This window comes from Seriola aureovittata, chromosome 11 (assembly GCF_021018895.1).
Source record: "Seriola aureovittata isolate HTS-2021-v1 ecotype China chromosome 11, ASM2101889v1, whole genome shotgun sequence".
NCBI lineage: Eukaryota > Metazoa > Chordata > Actinopteri > Carangiformes > Carangidae > Seriola > Seriola aureovittata.
In genome coordinates this window covers 1,074,399-1,094,577 of record NC_079374.1, presented here as the reverse complement: position 1 = coordinate 1,094,577, position 20,179 = coordinate 1,074,399, and the positions used below count along the sequence as shown (strand labels likewise).

The 20,179-nt window shown below is 47.6% G+C and overlaps 1 protein-coding gene across 1 annotated transcript in view; it reads right to left on the bottom strand.

Annotated features, from left to right (window-relative positions):
- ttn.2 (titin, tandem duplicate 2) overlaps window positions 1-20,179 on the bottom strand; it is a 195,437-nt gene that overhangs the window by 7,974 nt on the left and 167,284 nt on the right. Inside the window, exons 206-241 of the mRNA XM_056389502.1 lie at window positions 19,784-20,080; window positions 19,040-19,627; window positions 18,628-18,930; window positions 18,234-18,530; window positions 17,852-18,139; window positions 17,442-17,741; window positions 17,063-17,214; window positions 16,808-16,958; window positions 16,379-16,678; window positions 14,389-16,155; window positions 13,972-14,265; window positions 13,570-13,857; window positions 13,133-13,432; window positions 12,707-13,041; window positions 10,682-12,413; window positions 10,280-10,582; window positions 9,754-10,065; window positions 9,324-9,614; window positions 8,910-9,209; window positions 8,505-8,646; window positions 8,246-8,409; window positions 7,787-8,089; window positions 7,092-7,373; window positions 6,320-6,913; window positions 5,947-6,237; window positions 5,479-5,778; window positions 4,577-4,879; window positions 4,141-4,443; window positions 3,759-4,027; window positions 3,320-3,635; window positions 2,914-3,219; window positions 2,416-2,715; window positions 1,500-2,075; window positions 1,002-1,307; window positions 503-885; window positions 101-311 (exon numbers count right to left, since the gene is read on the bottom strand). Coding sequence (XP_056245477.1) covers window positions 101-311; window positions 503-885; window positions 1,002-1,307; window positions 1,500-2,075; window positions 2,416-2,715; window positions 2,914-3,219; window positions 3,320-3,635; window positions 3,759-4,027; window positions 4,141-4,443; window positions 4,577-4,879; window positions 5,479-5,778; window positions 5,947-6,237; window positions 6,320-6,913; window positions 7,092-7,373; window positions 7,787-8,089; window positions 8,246-8,409; window positions 8,505-8,646; window positions 8,910-9,209; window positions 9,324-9,614; window positions 9,754-10,065; window positions 10,280-10,582; window positions 10,682-12,413; window positions 12,707-13,041; window positions 13,133-13,432; window positions 13,570-13,857; window positions 13,972-14,265; window positions 14,389-16,155; window positions 16,379-16,678; window positions 16,808-16,958; window positions 17,063-17,214; window positions 17,442-17,741; window positions 17,852-18,139; window positions 18,234-18,530; window positions 18,628-18,930; window positions 19,040-19,627; window positions 19,784-20,080 — 13,947 coding nt within the window. The remainder of the gene's footprint in view (window positions 1-100; window positions 312-502; window positions 886-1,001; window positions 1,308-1,499; window positions 2,076-2,415; window positions 2,716-2,913; window positions 3,220-3,319; window positions 3,636-3,758; window positions 4,028-4,140; window positions 4,444-4,576; window positions 4,880-5,478; window positions 5,779-5,946; window positions 6,238-6,319; window positions 6,914-7,091; window positions 7,374-7,786; window positions 8,090-8,245; window positions 8,410-8,504; window positions 8,647-8,909; window positions 9,210-9,323; window positions 9,615-9,753; window positions 10,066-10,279; window positions 10,583-10,681; window positions 12,414-12,706; window positions 13,042-13,132; window positions 13,433-13,569; window positions 13,858-13,971; window positions 14,266-14,388; window positions 16,156-16,378; window positions 16,679-16,807; window positions 16,959-17,062; window positions 17,215-17,441; window positions 17,742-17,851; window positions 18,140-18,233; window positions 18,531-18,627; window positions 18,931-19,039; window positions 19,628-19,783; window positions 20,081-20,179) is intronic.

Here is a 20,179-nt window from a genome sequence, read left to right as displayed (position 1 = left end):
TTACATTAGTTTGTTATTTATCAAATAACAAATGGATTCTAGGAATTATGAACAGTAATTATTTTGCATGTCCAAAATTATTATTATTATATTCCATTACCTTCCACGTCCAGGTTGGCTGTCGTAGAGATAGATCCTGAGGAGTTGGTTGCCCTGACTTGGTAAACTGTGGCGTCGTTCTCATCAGCAGAAGTGATGACCAGCTGGTAGTAGCCGCCCTTGAACTCCTGGGCTTTGATCTTGGTTCCATCTGCCAGGATTTCCTTTCCACTGCGGTACCATTTCACCACAGGCTTTGGATATCCCACCACCTTATCATTGGAAAAATGAGCACGTTAGATAATGTACTGAAAAACATCTCAAAACACAGACCTGTGTTTAATGTTTAAGCATTGAAAAACAGAAATTGAAAAAGTAAAGTCTTGTGTTTGGCCAAGCCTTTCTACCCATAATCAGATGAAACTGATGTCTAATGTCAAACACTGTATTTTAAATGACATACCTTAGTGACAAAGGTGGCATTGGCTTGGTATTTGACAGTCATGTCCCTGATCTCCTCCCTGAATGCGGGAGCACGAGGAGACTGTTCAGACTTGGGGATGATAGGCGCAGAGATCTCGCTCCAGTCGCTCTCGCCACCCACATTCTCACACTTGACACGGAACTCGTACTCGAAGCCCTCAATCAAGCCTGTGACCTCGTAATTGGTTTCCATGATCTTCTTTGTGGTTACTGACATCCACTTGTTCTGCTTCTTCTCACGTTTCTCCAAGTAGTAGTTGGAGATTTTGGCGCCGCCGTCGCTGCTTGGAGGCTTCCAGCAGACGACACAGGAGTCCTTGGTGGAGCTCATGATGAAGGGCTGCTGTGGGATGCCAGGTTTTTCTAAGAAACAAACAGAATGTTACTGTGGTGCTCTACATATCCTATCAGTCAGTCATGTCTCTCTACAGTGCAGCTACAAAAGCCAAAACAGGTAAACCAAATATGGATGGACTTACCGAATGGACTCTTGATGATGACCACTGATGGGATCTCCAGAGGCTCACTGACTCCGTACTGGTTCTGGGCAGACACTCTGAAGTAGTAGCCAGCGCTCTCGATCAGGTTGGGGACACGGCAGGTGGTGCCAGAGATGGAGGAGGACACCAGGTGCCATTGTTCACCTTCTTTGGCCTCACGTTTCTCCACGATGTAGTTTGTGATCATGGAGCCTCCATCATCCTTGGGAGCCTTCCAGCTGATGACAACTGAGCTCTTCAGCAGGCCTTCGACAACCATAGGGCCCTCAGGGATGCATGGTTTATCTGGAAAAACCAAAGGAGGGGCTGAGTAAAGGCTCTCTCTTATGAAGACCTAATAAAAGTTATTTGTTGGCTGATACTACAAAACAAATTCATGTGTAGCTACTAGTATTTGACTAATATTTACTAAGATATAGACATAATCATCTGAAATCTGTAGAGTTTGAACTTTCTGTTCCTGTAGTCTGATTTTACCTTGGATTTCAACACGTAGCGAAGTGTCAACGGTTCCAAACACGTTGCTGAGCTGCACCTTGTAGCGGCCAGCGTTTGTCTTTCTCTGGACGTTCCTCACCACCAGGTGGGTGTAGCTCTCTGTGTTTTCAATGATCACATTCTCTGATGAATTCAGAGGCTTCTTGCCATAGAACCACATGATCTGGGGGATGGGACGCCCGATGTAGACGACATGCAGGCGGAGGCTTGTGCCAGCCCCGGCGAAGTACTTCTCCTTGAGCGGGAAGCCGGGATGGAACTGAGGAGCTGCTTGCAGGCGCAGCTTGCCACTGGTTTCAATCTCTCCGGCCTCGTTGATGGCCCTGCAGGTGTACAGGCCCTCGTCTTCCTGCTCTTCTGTCAGAATGCTGAGGGAGTGGTTACGGCCGTCTGAGCTCATCTTGTACTTGCGGCTCTGGATCAGTTCCTTGCCGTAGCGGTACCACTTGATCTCAGGCAGTGGTCTGCCAATAATGCCACAGGTCAGAGTGCCAGACTCACCAAGCTTGGTGGTTACGTCTTGGATCTCGTCCTTCAGAGCTGGAGCTTCACCAACTGCAGAGACATCAGCAAAGTTTCATCAATATCTGAAGTTATTAGGCTTTTTGCTTTTAACTGTAGAATGTGTATGATGTTCTTTCATTCCTAAAGCTGCTACTTCATACTTTATGCTGTATAATGAAATGCAAATGTGTTTAATTATAAAACAAAATTGGGTATGATTTATTGTTTAACTTTTTAAAGATCCAGATCACATCAGTAATTGGCTGTGATTTATTTTAGTTGCTGTCATTCAACATTTTGATTCAACTAATAAATGTTTTAATGAAATATCACACTGCTACTGTGACCAGGTCCTTCTGTATGATAGGATTTGAATTGTGCAGCAGCTCACCGCTCAGTTTGGTCTTGATGCCCATGGGTGTGCGACGAGGTCGGCTGAGTCCTGTCTCATTCTCTGCAAAGATCCTGAACTCGTACTCTGTGGCCTCCATTAAGCCACCCATGGTGAACTGACGATCCTTGGAGCGCTCCTTGGTGCACTTCTTCCAGGCGCTCTCCCCAGCCTGCCTGAACTCAATCCAGTAGCCCAGAATCTCCTTGCCTCCATCATGCTCAGGCCTGAGCCAGTGGATGGTGATGCAGTCTTTGGTGACAGAGATGATGTCGATCTCTCCCGGCTGGCTTGGTTTATCTATGACGAGACACAAGGAGATTGAAACTCACACTTCACTACACAATCCCACAAAGAAGCTTAGATGAACTTACGCTCGGAGCAAAAACGCCCTTCAAGTTTCTAACTTGTTTGAATTTCGCATCTCTCGTCTATTTGTTCTACTTAGTTTTATCAGTGTATTCATGCAGACATAGACATCATGTAATGTTAACTCACCAAATGGATCTTTGCAAACCACAGACTCTGAGGTCGGACCAGGCTCACTCTGCCCAATGTCATTCTGAGCCACCACTCTGAACATGTACTCTGCATCAGGGATGAGGCCTGTGATGTTGTACATAGTGGTGGTGATGTGGGTCTTGTTGTGGCGCACCCACTTCTCTGTCGACACCTCCCTCCTTTCCACATAGTATCCTGTGACGCGGGAGCCTCCGTCGTCCCGAGGCCGAGCCCAGGACAGAGACACTGTAGACTTGGTCACATCCATGATCTCTGGTGGGTTGCTGGGAGGTTCTGGTGGACCTGGAGGTGAAGCATATTGTTCACGTAATCAATACTTACAACCCCTTAAACTATTCAGTGAATTATTGTGGCCACACAGTGCAAGAGTATCAGGACTCACAAAGTGGTGTCTTTGGTGTGACGGACTCATCAGACTTGAGAGATCTGCTGACTCCAAACTGGTTCTCAGCAGAAACCTTGAAGTGGTACTCCATGTTTTCCTTCAGGCCCTTCACCACCAGAGAGTTCTCGGTGACCCGGGCATCCACTGTATACCAGGCGGCCTTGGATACCTCCCGCCTTTCCACAATGTATCCCAGGATGTCGGAGCCGCCATCATCTGAAGGTGGCCTCCAGCTGACCCGGACTGATCTGGCTTGAATGTCGTCAAACTCCAGAGGGCCTTCTGGGACATCTGGGCGACCGATCACCTTCACCTGGAGCAGGAGATATACACAAACGTATATTCCACCTGAATGTATTTTTTTATTTTACTTTTGATACATTTAATTTCACTGAAGTTCACGCTTCAACAAAATCTGACCAGACAGGCCGCTCACCTTGATGTACACCGCCTTCCTGCCGCATTTGTTCTCCAGCACCAGGTCATAGGTACCAGTGTCGTCCTTGTGCGCCTCTTTGATGACCAGTTCGGTGATGTCATCATGGGTGGCAATCATGGCGCGGTGGGAGATGTCACGTCCGTCCTTGGTCCACTTGCATGAGGGGATGGGTTTACCCTTGATGGGCACAGACAGATGGACGACTCCGCCCTGCCGCACCACGTAGCCCTCCTCGTATTTACGATCAAGCTCATAGTCAGGATAACCTGCAAGATGACACAGATGAGTTTTTGTCATTTGAATTAGAGATGACAGAAAAATGTATTTTAAGTAAAAGCATGATGTTTATTTTATAAATTATGGATTTTTGTTCTCCTACCAAGCATCTCCTGGACTTTAACCACTCCAGGAATCTCAGCAGGCTCTCCGGCACCACCAGCATTGCAGGCGATGACCCTGAACTTGTATTCGGCGCCCTGGGGCATGTGGGTGAGGGTGTACTCGCACATCTTGGTGGGTGTGGTGTTGCACAGTGTCCATTCCACCTGGTCCACCTTCTGCATCTCGATCAAGTATCCAGTAATCACTGCACCACCCTCCTCTTCAGGTGGCAACCAGGCCAGAGAGACTGAAGTCCTGGTGGTGTCAGTGACTCTGGGCTGAACTGGAGGACCTGGTGGTTCTGTTTCATAACACACAGACATTTGGTCAAACAATGACTCCAGTGGTAAGATTTATTGAAAATAGGTGATGATGGTTTCATAAGTAAAATTCATTAAGTATCATTACAGTAATACAGCAGTTTGGTCACGTACCGATGGGATCCATGGCCACGGTGATGGCGGAACTCTCGCTGGGTTTGCCGGATCCTCTTGAGTTGATGGCGGTGATACGATGTTCGTACTCCAGGCCCTCGATCAGGCCGGAGGAGCGGTACCTGGTCATGGTGACGGGGTTCTTGTTGATCTTCATCCACCTGTCAGAACGGGCCTCCTTACGTTCAATGATGTAGCCGGCAATGGTGGAGCCACCATTGTCCTCGGGTGGTTGCCAGGTCAGGGTCATGCCCTCGTGGGTGACGTCAAGCACCTCTGGTCTGCTTGGAGGTCCAGGGATGGCTACACAGGAAAATCAGATGAATCACAGATGAGAAAAGAACCAGGCAGTGGGACAGAAAGTGACCTCTGAATCACTGGAGCTTTGCAAAACAGTGATGAAAAGAAGAATGTAGATTGCATAAATATTAATTTTACTGGCAATAGACTAAGAGATAAGTGGATAAAAATAATACACCACTGAGTTTAAACTCTGCTTTAATTTCCATAGCACAAGTGGTCTAGAAAAGGCAAATTCTTTCTTTAGAAATTTTGTGTTGCTGGCTCAGGAGAAGTTGCTTGGACTAGATGGTTACTTGACCCTTGTCACCATTAACGTGTTGCTATTCAGTTGTTACATGGCCAATAAGGTAACAGTAGGTAGCTGCTACCTGGTTGTCACCAGAGTGGCTGCAAAGGTGTTCCAAAATGGTTGCTATGGCATTCATGGTAGCTATTCGGGTGTTACTAGGTAGTTGTGAGCATGTTTCTGGTGACTTTCACCAAAAGAAGGGGGACTAGTGGGACCAAAAAGAAGAGGAGGAATAATAACAAGCTTGTAAAACAAATGAAGAATATGCAGAGAACAGGAAAACCAAGTTTTTGATGGGAAGAGAACTCACTTTTGGCGCTCTTGCACTCCACCACCTCGGACTGCAGGAAGCCACCTACACCAAAGCGGTTCATGGCGGCTACGCGGAACACATACTCTGTTCCCTCTGAGAGTCTGGTGAATTTGAAGCATGGTCGGGTCACTGACTCTGAGATGGTGGTCCAGCCTGGCCGGTGGGCGTCACGCTGCTCCACAACGTAGCCGCTGACATTGGCCCCGCCGTCCTTCTCTGGAGGTTCCCAACTCACTGTCACCGACACGCCGTCGACCTCCTCAATCTTCATCGGACCGACTGGGATGCCAGGTTTGTCTGGACAGACACAGGAGGGTTAGAATCTCTGAACGTTAGGAATCTGTTGAATTTACTTACTATACTGAATCATCTGAAGATATTAATAGTTACTACGTTTTTGATTCTCTACTCTGTTAAATTACACTTCTGTGTATAAACTAATTTGTGTGCAGAAAATCTCCTTACCGAGGATGATGACCTTGATGACCTCGGTTGCTGTGCCGATGGCATTCTTCACCTCCAGCTTGTAGTCTCCCGTGTCGTTGATTGTGGTCTCACGGATGACGAGGTGGGTGTATTTTCCGTTGCTGTCGATCTTGATGCGGTCCAGGCTGTCTTTCAGCTTGACGCCACTGAAGAACCAGGAGCAGACGGGTTGTGGTTTGGCTTTTATCGGTATGTTGAGGTCGATGGGTTTGCCGCGGTGCACGTGGACGATCTTTTGAGGGATGCTGGTCATGTCGATCTTGGGCATCACTAAAGTGTGATGAGTTCATGTATTAGTAACGGCAAAAGCAATTGTGTGACAATCTGTGGATGTGTTTAGGTGTTTTCTTACCCTTGATATCCTGGATTGTGACCGGAGTGACGGTGTCCATGGGCTCGCTGGTTCCCCTGCTGTTGGTGGCTCGGACTCTGAACAGGTACTGGTCTTTCTCCATCAGGGATTGGATGGTATGCTGGGACACGGAGGACTTCACTGTCGCCACGGTGCTCCACCTGTCTGATCCTACCTTGCAGGCTTCCATGACATAGCCTGTCAGCCTGCTGCCGCCATCATGCAGTGGCTTCGCCCAGTGCAGTGTGACAGAGGACTTGGTGACATCGACAATCTGGAGGTTCTGAGGCACCGACGGCACCTCGCACACCAGCACAGCCTCGCTCGTCTCGCAGGGCTCACCGACACCATAGATATTCTCTGGCAGGACTCTGAAGAAGTAGTGCACGCCCTCCTCCAGACCAGTGATCCTGAACAGGGTCTTCCTACACTCGGTGGTGACAGTCTTGTATGACTTCATGTTGGCTTCACGTTTCTCTACAATGTAGTTGCTGACGTGAGCACCACCGTCAATGCTCGGCACATCCCAGGTAATCACAACGGACTCCTTGGTGTAGTCCTTCACCTTCACAGAACCTGGAGGACCAGGAGTGTCTGCAGGAAAGAGACGAGAGGAGGAGGAGAATCTGTTAGTGTGTGTTCACAGGCATATTTAAAAAGACAAACTGGTGAATCTGAGCAAAGAAAAGGGAAATTATTTACTTTTTTATGACATTTCCCCTACAATTCATCATAACATAATTGGTATATGTGGAAACTTGGAATAACGTACCATAGACTTTAACCAGGATGGTGGCAGTTTTCTTGCCAGATGGGTTCTCTGCCTCCACAACATATTTTCCGGAGTCGTAGCGATTGACCTTCTCCACAATCAGTGAGGTGTAGCTATCAGTGGTCTCAATGTAGCCGCGGCTCTGCAGCTCCACGCCCTTCTTCCTCCAGGCCACCACTGGTGTCGGCCGTCCGCTGACGAACACGAACAGACGCAGGGTTCCTCCGGAGCGCAGACACACGGTTTTCTTCAGGTCGTCGGCCAGCTCCAGGTCGGGCATTTCTGTGTGCGTGAGGGGAGTCAGGTTATGCTGCGATAGTCAAGTAAAATTTTTGATTTTACATCAAAAGTTATTGTTTTTACATCATTAAAAACTTAAACATCACTTTTTTTGTGGGAAAAAAAACTATGAGATGTTTTATAAACATTTGTTTAATGATTATTATTGTAACTGGCTCATTTACAATGTGGTACTGCTGGTGATGATGTTGTTCTTCATAATCAAACTAGATTTAACTAAACTAAATATTTGCTCTCTCCACCTTCTGCCATGACAGAATCATCAGTGTGGTGCAAGAGGAGCTCCCCCTGCTGTTTGGTATTGGTTATTGCTATAATGATATATAATAAAAAAAAAAACCTCAGTGATGGATTAACTGTGTTAATGTCTAACATAGAAATCTGCAGTGACTCACCAATTCTCTCCAGGGGCTCAACCTCAGCACTCGGTTCACTGAACTCCCCGGTGCCGTTGTTGTTGATGGCAGCGACCCTGAACCTGTACTTCTTATTGGCTGCCAGGCCCGCGGCCACGTACTCGTTGGTCTTGAGTGCCTTGGTGGTGGCGCGGTACCACTGCTCGGAGCCCTCCTCCAGGATCTCCACCACGTAGCCGGTGACGTCTGAGCCACCATCGTACATGGGCCTGGTCCAGGTCATGCTGATGCTGTGCTTTGTCGTGTCAGTGATGCGAGGCATTGACGGAGGAGCTGGTGTATCTGGGAGGAGAAGAAGGTAAATACAAATATATCATGTTCATGTTCAAGTGGAAAATAATCATCTGTAACAATTTAAGATTAAGTTATAACTTAAACCTTTTGGTCCAGTTAAGATTTGAAACTAAGAGACAGCGAATAGACAGTGAGATATCTTACATGTGGGGTCTTTGCAGAGGATGTATGGCGAGGCGTCGCTCGGCTGACTGTCTCCAGCAGCGTTGACAGCAGTCACTCTGAACTGATACTCGCTTCCCTCCAACAGGCCTGTGATCTTCAGACGGGTGTCGTAGATGGTGTAAGTTCTATTCACTCGAGTCCACCTGTTCCAGAGAAGAGATGAAAGAATGCGATGAGGGAGAGATTCAGAAAATGGAAATTAAATCCATCCCTCAAGTCCTTCAGATGTTGTTCCCACCTGGTGCTGCTCTTCTCTCGTTTATCAACGATGTAGTTTTTGATCTCGCTGCCTCCGTCGCTCTCGGGCTTCAGCCACTCGATGATCACGTGCTCCTTGCCCACCGCTGTAGCTTCCGGTGTGCCCGGCTGGGATGGGATTGCTGGGGGAGAGATGGGATGGGTCAGAGCTCCTTTCACAAACCTTTGCTGAATAATGCTTGTCTAATTGTTTTAAAATTTCATTTTATTGTAATAACATTTCAACATATCAAGATAAAAGGATGACACTTAACAAGAGTCTTCAACCATATGTCCTCAGTTAGTCCAATTCATTCCACAAAAGTGTAAGACAGTTTAGCCTCAAATGTAAAAGCAGGACAACTGATTAGAAAGTTTAAAGTTCTGATGAAACATTGACGCTTACTGTAGGCGTTCCTAGCGATGACAGGATCGGACTCCAGAGGAACTCCAGGTCCGAACTTGTTGACTCCCCGGACTCTGAAGATGTACTCATTGTTCTTGATCAGCCTGGTGCTGACACAGGACAGAGTCTTGCACTCGGTCTCCATGATGACCCAGTTGAGGCGGCTGGTCTCGCGACGCTCCACGATGTAATGGGTGACGGAGTCCCCGCCGTCCTCCAGAGGAATCTTCCAGGACACCGTACACTTCTCCTCTGTCACTCTGCTGATTACGAGCTTATCAGCTGGAGCTCCAGGTGTGTCTGAAAAAAGGAAAACCCATCAGACAGTCCTTTGATACACCTGTCTAGGGCTATAACCTCAGAGTTTGAAATAATGTGATTACAGTATATTTAACTGTGCTTTTGGCTGCTCACCTAGAACCTTAACGTTGACGCCAGCAGTCTTGGTTCCGTTGGGGTTCTTGACGGTCAGGATGTATCTGCCTGTGTCGTATCTGTCGCAGTTCTTGATGACGGCCATGGCTCTGGTGGAGGTGTAAGTCAGTGAGTATTTCTCCCCGAGTTCCAAAATCTTGTCGCCCTTTGACCAGTGCACGGTAGGCTCTGGTTTACCGCCTACAACGCCATCCAGGACAAGGTCGGAGCCGGCAGAGACGATGACTGTCTCACCCACCAGCTTGCTGTCCAGCTCGGCTTTGGGAGGAGCTGCAGCAAAGAAAAAATGATCAGCTTTTAAGTATCAAGAGGGAATTGATTTAAAGTTTAAGATCTTCCATGGGATCTGAATCCAAACTGAAAACAAAATAAAAATCCTAACTGTAATGCCTTTTGAAGTCTAACTTACAGTATTCATCCTTGCATGTGACCGGTCCGGTGGATTCTGAGGGAGTGCTGTGGACACCGGCAGCATTCTTGGCGATGACACGGTACTCATAGGTCTCTCCCTCTCCCAGGTTAGTCACAGTGAAGTAGTTTTCAGTGATGGTGGTGTAGTTGCACTTCAGCCAGCGGTTGTCGTCCCACTCGTCAGTGCTGTACACCTTCTTCTCCACCACGTAGCCGACGATCTTGCTGCCGCCATCGTTGAACGGCACGGTCCAGCACAATGAAACGGAGGAGCGGCTGATGTCCGTCAACTCGGGTTTACCAGGAGGATCTGAACGAGGAGGGGCAGAAGTTTATCATAAAACCAGACCACAGATTAAATCACACAGCTTCTTATGCTCTTTAAGGCTTCATTAAGGTTTTTTCTGAGGTTTTAGCTGAGTGAGATGAACAGTAAAGAACAAGTTTCATAATCACATTGACTCACTGTCATGTTGAATAACTGTAACAAATGTTTGTAGTTAGAAGATGAATGTTTCCCTCACCAACAGGATTGAGTGCCACCACAGGTCTGGAGGCCTCACTGGCCTTGCTGAGTCCAGCGATGTTCATGGCGTACACCCTGAACTGGTACTCCAGGCCCTCGATCAGGTTGGATACCTTGTAATGACACTCCAGGCAGGGCAGTTTGTTTTCCCTCACCCACAGGATCGTGTTCCTCTCCTTCTTCTCAATCCAGTAGCCTGTCACCTTGCTGCCACCATCTGCATATGGTACATCCCATTTGATGCTGATGGCATTGGCAGACACAGATACAACATCTGGACGAGTTGGTGGACTCGGAGGAACTGTGAAAATGAAGAGGAGGTGAGAACAGGGATTCTTGATTTGAGCTGGATATAAACACATTTAGTGCATTAAACTTTGGCATTTATTTTTGAACTCACCGAATGGATGCTCAATAACAACAGCAGCAGACTCAATGGACTTGCTAACTCCGAACTTGTTCTCAGCACACACCCTGAAAGTGTACTCCATGTACTTGGTAAGATGAGTCACTTTGATGGTGGTTCTCTTCACACTTGAGTTCACCACTTGCCAGGAGGCAGAGCCAGACTCTCGTTTTTCCACAATGTAGTTGGTGATGTCAGTGCCCCCATCATCAGCTGGATCAGACCAGGACAGGGTGCAGCACTCTGAGGAAACTCCAGAAATTTCCACAGGGCCCGATGGTGGAGTTGGTCTGCCAACAACAACCACAGTCACTGTGAACGTCTTCATGCCAGCAGCATTCTCCAGGGTCAGGTAGTACTTGCCGCTATCGCTTCTCTTGCTGTCTTTCACCACCAGAGTGGTTCTCTCCTTTGTGGTCTTGATGGACACTCTGTCAGTCTCCTTCAGCTTCATCTCCTCCAGCTTCCAGGTGACCTTGGGTGCAGGCCTGCCACTGATAGGGATGTCAATGGTGAAGGTGCTGGAGGTCTTGCAGGTGATGAGCTGGTTAGTGATGCTGCTGAGGTCAGCGGTTGGTTCGATGCGAGGTTCCTTAATGACCACAGACCCGAACGTGCCCTGAGGCTCGCTGATTCCAGCATCATTCTTGGCCTTGACTCTGAAGTCATACTCTGTGTTCTCGATCAGACCCTCCACCAGCATCTTCTGGGACTTGGTCTCTCCATAGACAACCCAGCGGTCAGTGCCTTTAGCTCTGAATTCAACGATGTAGCCTCTGATGCGGCTGCCTCCATCATGCTCTGGCTTCAGCCAAACCAGCGAGGCTGTGGAATTGGTGGTGTCGACAACATCCAGTCTCTTTGGTGGAGGAGGTTCTTCTGTGGCAATGATGGGCTCTGTCAGCTCATGGGGTTCTCCCTGGCCATACTGGTTAACGGCAATCACCCTGAACAGATATGGCAGGCCAATCTCCAGACCAGTCACCCTGATCATCTGGCGAGAGCACTTGATGCTGACCTCCTGCCAGGCTAGGCGGCTGGCCTCACGCTTATCCACGATGTAATGATGGATTCTGGATCCGCCGTCATTGGTGGGGGCATCCCACATCATTGTCAAGGCTCCCCGGGTAACGTCTTTAAAGGTGATAGCACCTGGAGGTCCAGGAGTATCCAGCACTTTGACAGTAAATGTAATGGACTTGCGCCCACTGTTGTTCTCCAGAGACAGGGTGTATTTGCCTGCCTCATACCTTGTGCAACCTTCAATGGTGAGAGTAGAGAAGGAATCTGTGGTGTTGACATCAGCCATGACAGGCAGCTCACCATCTGCCTTAGACCAGGTAGCAAGTGGAGCTGGTTTGCCGCGGAAGTCCACGTGAAGCGTGACCATGCCACCATTCTTTACGATGTGAGTTTGCTTGAAGTTGGCGTCAATGTCGATCTCAGGAGATGTAAGTCTGTCCAGAGCCTGAACAGCATTGGGCATTTCTGAAGCTTCACCTTCTCCTGATCCATTTACAGCGCTGACCCTGAACTTGTAGAGCTCTCCAGGCACCAGGCCCTTAGTAGTGTACCTGGTGTGGATGCAAATCTGGCTGTTGACTCTGTGCCACTCCTCCAGACTGGCCTTACACATGTCGATATTGTAGCCAATGATTTCCATGCCACCATCAAAGACTGGCTTGGTCCATTCCAGGGTGACAGAGGACTTAGTGGAGTCAATAACCTGATTGTCAAGAAAGAGCAGAGTTCACAATATAATTTCTAACTGATTCTTTATTTTTATTCTTTTTCCTCCATCATGTATCATTTATTGTTCTGTACTAAAGCAGACCCTACTGTGTGCTGATCTTCAACAGCAAGAATGACAATCCAAAATAAATTTCCAATAACTGATATATCTGACAATATATTGTATATGTCTGTCATTCTGTTCAGATTTCAGTTTGTTGTGCAATGAGAACAACACTAAAGAATGAATGAATGATACGATTTCATTCTGTGTTCCTGCAATCCTACCTTGATCACTGTGGGAGCACTAGGAGCACTGGTTGGTTCTCTGCATTTGAAGAGCCTGGAGGTGCTACTGGCTGGTCCGACACCGGCGCCATTTTCAGCCATGACGCGGAACTCGTACTCGTTGCCCTCGTTGAGGTGGGTGACCCGGTGCCTTAGCTCTGTGATGGACCTCTTGGAGGAAACCTTCAGCCAGCGCAGGCTCTTCTTCTCTCTCCTCTCCAGGATGTAGTGTTTGATCTCATTGCCTCCGTCCGACCTTGGCCTGGTCCAGCACAGGGTGATGCTGTCTCCGGTCACATGGGTGGCATCTGGAGTACCAGGGGCATCGGGCACAGCTGAGGGAGAGAGTAGAAAACATGGTAAGTTATAAATGTTAGTCTGCAGTTTGGGTTGTTTGTTAGACAATATGTGAGTGACTTTACTTACTGTATTGCATCTGTGCAATGATAGGATCAGAGTCCAGTGGTTTGCCAACACCAAACTTGTTGACAGCAGAGATTCTGAACTGGTACTCGTTACCCTTGATGAGGTTGGTGGCATTATAAGAGCAGGCTTCACACTTGGAGGTAACCATGGCCCAGGAGATCCTGGAGGTCTCCCTCTTCTCCACCACGTAGTGGGTGATGGCAGCACAACCGTCGTTCTCCGGCGGGTTCCACCACACGGTGCATTTCTCAGCCGTGATGCCGGTGAAACGAATAGGTCCCTCGACAGGTCCAGGGGTATCTGATGCAAATGAGAAGGTAGAGGTATCCATAAACATGAGCTGTAAAGCTTTCATAAACCCCAGGTGTCAACAGAAACAGGTTTGGAAATGTTTGTCTCTAACAGATATTGAAACATAATCATCTGTTTTCACCAACCTTGTACTCTGACGTTGACGTCAGCTTTACTGGTACCAGAGCTGTTCTTGGCCTCTACAGTGTAGATTCCACGGTGGTTCCTGTCAGCATCACGAATAAACAGACTGCTGGTGCCAATGCCAGTGGTAATCTCAATGTCGATCATGGTCCTCTTGTCGATCTCTTTGCCATCCTTGTACCAGACAACCTGGGGGACGGGACGTCCAGTGATGCTGCAGCCGAGCTTAACGTTCTCTCCGGCCCTAAGGGTGACCACCTGGTCTGGAGACCATTCAATCTCAGGAGCAACTGCAGATGCAAAAAGAATGAACAAATGAGGGATCGGCACAATCAAAGGCACGTGTGAAACACACTATTTATGATGATTTGTCTATATATTTTGAAGTAAGTTGAAATACTTACTGCTCTCATCCTTGGTCATGATGTATCCAGAGGAGTTAGATGGTGGACTGACTGTGCCCACAGCATTCCTGGCAATCACTCTGAACTCGAATCTGTCTCCAGCAGACAGACCAGTCACAGTGAACTGGGTTTCACTGATATCAGTGAAGTTGCACCTCAGCCATTTGCCTCTACCTTGGCGCCTCTCCACACTGTAGGCTACAATTTTGCTGCCACCATCCCTCTTGGGGATGTCCCACTGAAGGGTGACTGAGTCTCTGGTTACATCGATACAGACGGGGTTGCCAGGTGGATCTAATGACACATGAAAGAAGCAATTTATTGATTGTGCTTGATTGTAAAATCCTAAGGTTGATGAAACTGGTATCTAACTTGACTGGCAACACATATATATTCTAGTATCTCAAGTGCACTTACCAACAGGGGAGATAGCCAGTGCATGTTTGCTCTGTTCACTAACAGGGCTAAGTCCAGCATTGTTCTCAGCATAGACTCTGAAGGAGTACTCCAATCCCTCCATGAGACCAATGATTCTGTACTCTTTGTTGGAGATGATTGTGGAGTTGACCTTCTGCCACAAGAGGCTATTCCTGTCCTTCTTCTCAATATGATAGCCCAAAATAGGGGATCCTCCATCGAAACCTGGGGCCTCCCAACTGATGGTCATACCATCACTGGTGACATTGAAGGCCACTGGCTTTCCTGGGGGGCCTGGAGGTTTGTACTGGTGTTGGGCAACAATGTCTGAGGAGTTGAGCGATTCACTGACTCCATACTTGTTCTCTGCACGGACCCTGAACTGGTACTCAGTTCCCTTAACAAGGTTGGGGATCTTGAAGGTGGTCCTGACAACGCTGGAGCAGACCATCTTCCAATTGGCCTGGGAGGTCTCACGTTTCTCCACGCTGTAGCACGTGATCTCGCCACCGCCATCCTCCTTTGGCTCATCCCAGGAGATGATGATACTCTGAGCTTTAATTTCATCAAAGCGAATAGGGCCAACAGGTGCTGAGGGGGGTCCCAGAGTGATCACATTGATGTCAAAATAGTTTTTGATGACTCTGTTGTCCAAGACCAAGGTGTATTGGCCGGCATGCTCTTTCTTGGCTCCTCTTACTGTGACTGCAGTCTTGTTGTCAGTGGTCCTGAAGCGAATCTTCTCGCTTTCCTTCAGCGGCAAGTTATCCTTCAGCCAGCTGATTGCTGGTCTTGGTTTACCCTTGAAGGGCAGTTCAATGTGGATGTTCTGACCAATACGAACAGCAAGCTCTCCGTTGGGGTAGTCACTGAGGATGGCCTCTGGTGGAATGATGAAGTCCATCACTGTGATTGGACCAATCTGGGAGAAGTCGCTGTTGCCCTTCTCATTCTTGGCAAACACTCTGAAGTCCATGACAGCATTCTCCTTGAGTCCCGTGACCTCGCAGCTGCAGCGCTTACATGTAGCACCCAAAGTCCAGGTGGGGTCTTCCTTGGTTCTCTTCTCAATGATGTATTCAGTGATGTGGCTGCCACCATCGTGGTCAGGTCTGGTCCACTGCAAGGTAACAGAGGTCTTTGTGGAGTCCACCATCATCAGCTGTTTAACAGCTCCTGGAGTTTCAGTGGCTCTGACCGGCTCAGTGGTCTCACAGGTGTCACCCACACCAAACTCATTTTCAGCAGACACACGGAAGAAGTAAGCTACATCCTCCTCCAGACCCGACACCTTGTAAGTTGTGTTGGCACACTCAGCAGTGATCACCTGGTAAGCCTTCATGGTGGAGGCCTTCTTCTCGACAATGTAATTAGTGACAGGGGAACCACCATCAATGAGAGGAGCCTCCCAGCTGAGGGTCAGCTTTCCTCTCGTGACGTTCTTGATCATCAGTTTCTGACATGTGGATGGACTGTCCAGAACCTTCAGGGAAACAGTAATGATCTTGGGTTCTCCCACGCCGTTCTCAATTTCCAGCAGATACTTGCCGCAGTCATCGCGGGTGATCTTGGGTATGAGGAGTGTAGTGGCTCGCTCAGTGCTGGTGATGGTGTAGCGGTTGTCACCAGCCATGTTGCGGTCACCTCGGCGCCAGGTGACATTGGGGGCGGGGCGTCCCTTCAGGGGGATAAACACCTCCACGTCACGGCCTGCCTTGGCTGTGTACTGGGTTGTCATGGGAACATCCAAGTCCAAATCAGCCTCCTCTGTTGGAGAGAAGTGGGGAGAAGCAATAGGTATTAATGATAACATAATTATAAGCCATCAGAGTAGATTTACTCAGCGTAACAATCAACTTTATGGCAATAATTTGAAGCCATGAAACAATAGAAAATAGCTTTAAAATACCTTAATGAACTTCATCATAAAACAAACATAAAAGATTCATACCCTGTGGAACATCATAGAGGAGTCTATATGAATACAAACCCAAGATATCTTTGGCTTGCACAGGCTGGTACATTTTGATGTCCTCTCCTTTGCCCTTGCAGTTGACAGCACAGACTCTGAAGAAGTAGTAGTGTCCAGGTTTGAGGTGTGACACCACATACTCGCAGGCCTTGACCTCTGGGTTGATGGTCACCCATTCTCTCTCTTCTGTGTTCATCTGGTCCAAAGTGTAGTGTGTGACTTCACTGCCGCCATCGTAGACAGGCTTCTCCCAGCCGAGGGTGATGGAGGTCTTTGTGGAGTCAACCACACGCAGCTTGGATGGCTCACCAGGCAGATCTGGAGAAGACAAAAGGTTGTGTGGTTAGTGTTCAGCAGTTTTATGTGAAAACCTTAATGAGAGAAATCTTAAGAAGAAATTCCTACAAGGTTGTCATGGTGATGGTGAAGTGCAAATTAAAAGCATACCGATGGGGTCATAGGCCTTGTAGAGGTCAGAAGCCTCTGAGTAGTTTCCTGCTCCAGCTTTGTTGACAGCACAAACTCTGTACTGGTACTCATTGTTCTCCGCCAGGTTGGAGACTTTCTGCCTGGTGTCTCTGATGGTGCCCTTCACCACCTGGACAAAGAAATGGACTTTATAATGCTGACACAGAACAGTTTTCAGTTTGACTCCTTATACGCTTATATAATATATATAATAAGGTAAGTCAGCCAACAAACCTTGAACCACTGCAGACTCCTCTTCTCCCTCTTCTCCAGGTAGTATCCATCGATGTCGCTGCCTCCATCTAATGCTGGTCTTTCCCAGATCACTGTCATGGTGGACTTGGTGATCATTGTCACTTTAGGCTTGGATGGCTCGCTAGGAGGAACTTTATGAAATAAAAATGACCAAGTCAGATGAAAAATTGTTTAAAAAATTCTTCATAAAACTTGTTATATTCTCACAAATGTTCTGTATTCTTAAGTCTTCTTTACTTCTAATATATACATGATATAAAATATTACATCGCAGTTACATTGTTTGTCAAATCTAATAATCAACTCTGGATTGAACAGCAGTTGTGTGAATGATGATGAGTTTATTTTGTTTTCTCACCAAATGCATTCTTTGCAATTACAGGCTCGGACTCCAGCGGGTCTCCAATGCCGTACTTGTTTATTCCACGGACTCTGAAGATGTACTCATTGCCCTGGATGAGTCTGGGCACATTAACGATGCAGTCGACCAGTTTCTCTGAGACAATAGACCACATGACCCTGCTGGTCTCTCGCTTCTCCACAATGTAATGAGTTACCATGGCACCACCCTCATCGGCAGGTGGGGACCACATGATGGTTATGTTGTCAGCAGTAACCTTCTTAAACTGGATCTCTCCAGCAGGAGGGCCTGGTTTGTCTAGAGAAGGGAGGGGTACATCCATGAACGTTAGGGTTCATACTGCATATACTGTAAAATCGATTTAATGCATGACAAAAACTGCTGCCATTTAAATAATATCGGAATACCTTGAATGAGCAGCCTGACGACAGCACATGCAGATCCCAGAGAGTTCTTCACCTTGACCTCATAGGTACCAGAATTCAGACGAGTGGTTTCCTTCAGGAACAAACTGGTGTACTCAAATGTGTGTTTGAAAGAGAGCTGGGAGGTGGGTTCAAGCTCTCTGCCATCCTTAAACCACTCAATAGTGGGAGCAGGTTTGGCTATGATATTAAACTTGAGCTCCACATTAGAGCCAGCCTTGTGTTTGACTTCACTAAAGTACTCCTGAGGTATTTCAATCTCTGGGGCACCTGGATGATGAACGAAAAGACGAAATGGTTGTATAAAATTTTGTGACAATCCACAGTTTGAAATAGAATGTTCAGAAACACGAAAGAGACCAACCGTAGGTGTCGACGCACGTGGCTGGTCCAGCAGTCACTGACGGGTTGCTCACTGAACCGACAGCATTCTTGGCTTTGACTCTGAACTCATATGTCTCGTCCTGGGTGAGGCCAGTCACAGTGAAACGGGTGTCTGTGACATTGGTGAGGTTAGCCTTGGACCACCTGGCACTAACACCCTCTCTCTTCTCAATGATGTAGCCAGTGATCGGGGATCCACCGTCGTAGTTGGGTTTCTGCCAGGCCAGGCTGATGGAGTTCTTGGTGATGTCACTGATGCGCAAGTTGATCGGTGGCTCTGCAGGAAAAGACAGTGGGGATTCGTTATAAGACAACTGTGGCAGTAAACTCACATTCCTTGACTTTTATAGAGGGTTTTTTGACATTCCACTCACCACAGGCATCAATAGCCAGCACTGCATCTGAAACCTTGCTGAAGGCACTTATTCCAGCAGCATTCTCTGCTGCCACCTTGAACTCATAAATAAGTCCAGCATTGATGTTGGTGACCTTGAAGTGTGTAGCACGGATCACCATCTTGTTGACTCTCTGCCAAAGGATGCTGTTCCTGTCCTTCATCTGGAGGTGATAGCCAAACACGTGGCTGCCACCATCTGACTTGGGCTCCTTCCAGGCTACAGTGACTGTCTCCCTGGTTACAGCAGTGATCTCTGGTGTCGATGGAGCCTCAGGAATAGCTGGCAAGTAAGAAGCAGAGTTGGAGGGTTTACATGTTAATTGTGAAAAACAGAGTTGAAAAAATAATAAATGACGATAAAAGAGGGAAGAAAAACAAAGATTGCTTACTGTAAGGAAGGCTGACAGCGACGGTCGGTGAGTCAATATGCTCGCTGACTCCATATCTGTTCTCAGCCCTGATTCTGAACTGGTACTCCAGGCCAGTGGTTAGCTTCATGATCTTCATGGTGCAGCGGGCCACAGCAGAAGAGACATCCATCCAGTTGGCTGTGGTGGTCTCTCTCTTCTGGATGATGTAGTTGGTGATGGGGCTGCCACCCTCATATGCTGGCGGGAGCCACTTCAGGCTAACGCTGTCCTCTGTGATGTCAAACAGCTCCACAGGTCCAACTGGGGCACTAGGACGGTCCAGAACCACGATGTTTACAAAGGACTTAGTGGTTCCACTTGAGTTAGAGGCAGTGATGTCATAGCGTCCTGAGTCTCCAGCAATGCTCTCGCGCAAAGTGATCTTGATGCTGTCAGGGGTGACTTCAGAGTTGAACCTCATTGTTGACTTGAGCAGCACATTATCCTTGGACAGAGTGACTTTAGGCAGGGGTCGGCCTGTCAGTGGGATCTCACACTTGAGGGTGGAGCCGGCTCTGACATACACTGTATTGTGAGGGAAGTCCTTCATGTTGATCTCAGGAGATTCTGCAACAAAAAAGTAAAAAGAGAGTTTCAGCAGATGAAATTAGTTGCAATATTGTGTCATTTGACCTTGTTAAATACAATTACTACAAGAGTTTATATTGCGTTATTTTTCACCAATTTGTTGACTCTGGTAAATTTGACCTGTGTGTAACTTACCAAGCTGGTCTTTGACTAATACGGGGTTGACCATTTCTTTAACGTCACTGTATCCAGCGTGGTTCTCAGCTCTGACCCTGAAGAAGTACTCAGCGTTCTCCCTCAGACCAGACACTGTGAGGTGGATGGACTTGGTTACACCACACTTAACCCACTTCTCCTGGCCTTTCTCCAGAGCTTCCACTAAGTATCCAGTAATTCTGCTTCCTCCATCTTGTTCTGGTTTGGCCCAGGCCAAGGACACACTCTCCTTGGACACATCAGTCACACCAAGCTTTGGTGGGGGGGTTGGTTTTTCTGGACAAAGAAGACATAATGTGTTTTATAGAAATAATCGAGTATTATCTTTTGCATAATAAAAAGAAGCTATAACGTTTCCAACTTAAAAGTCAATAC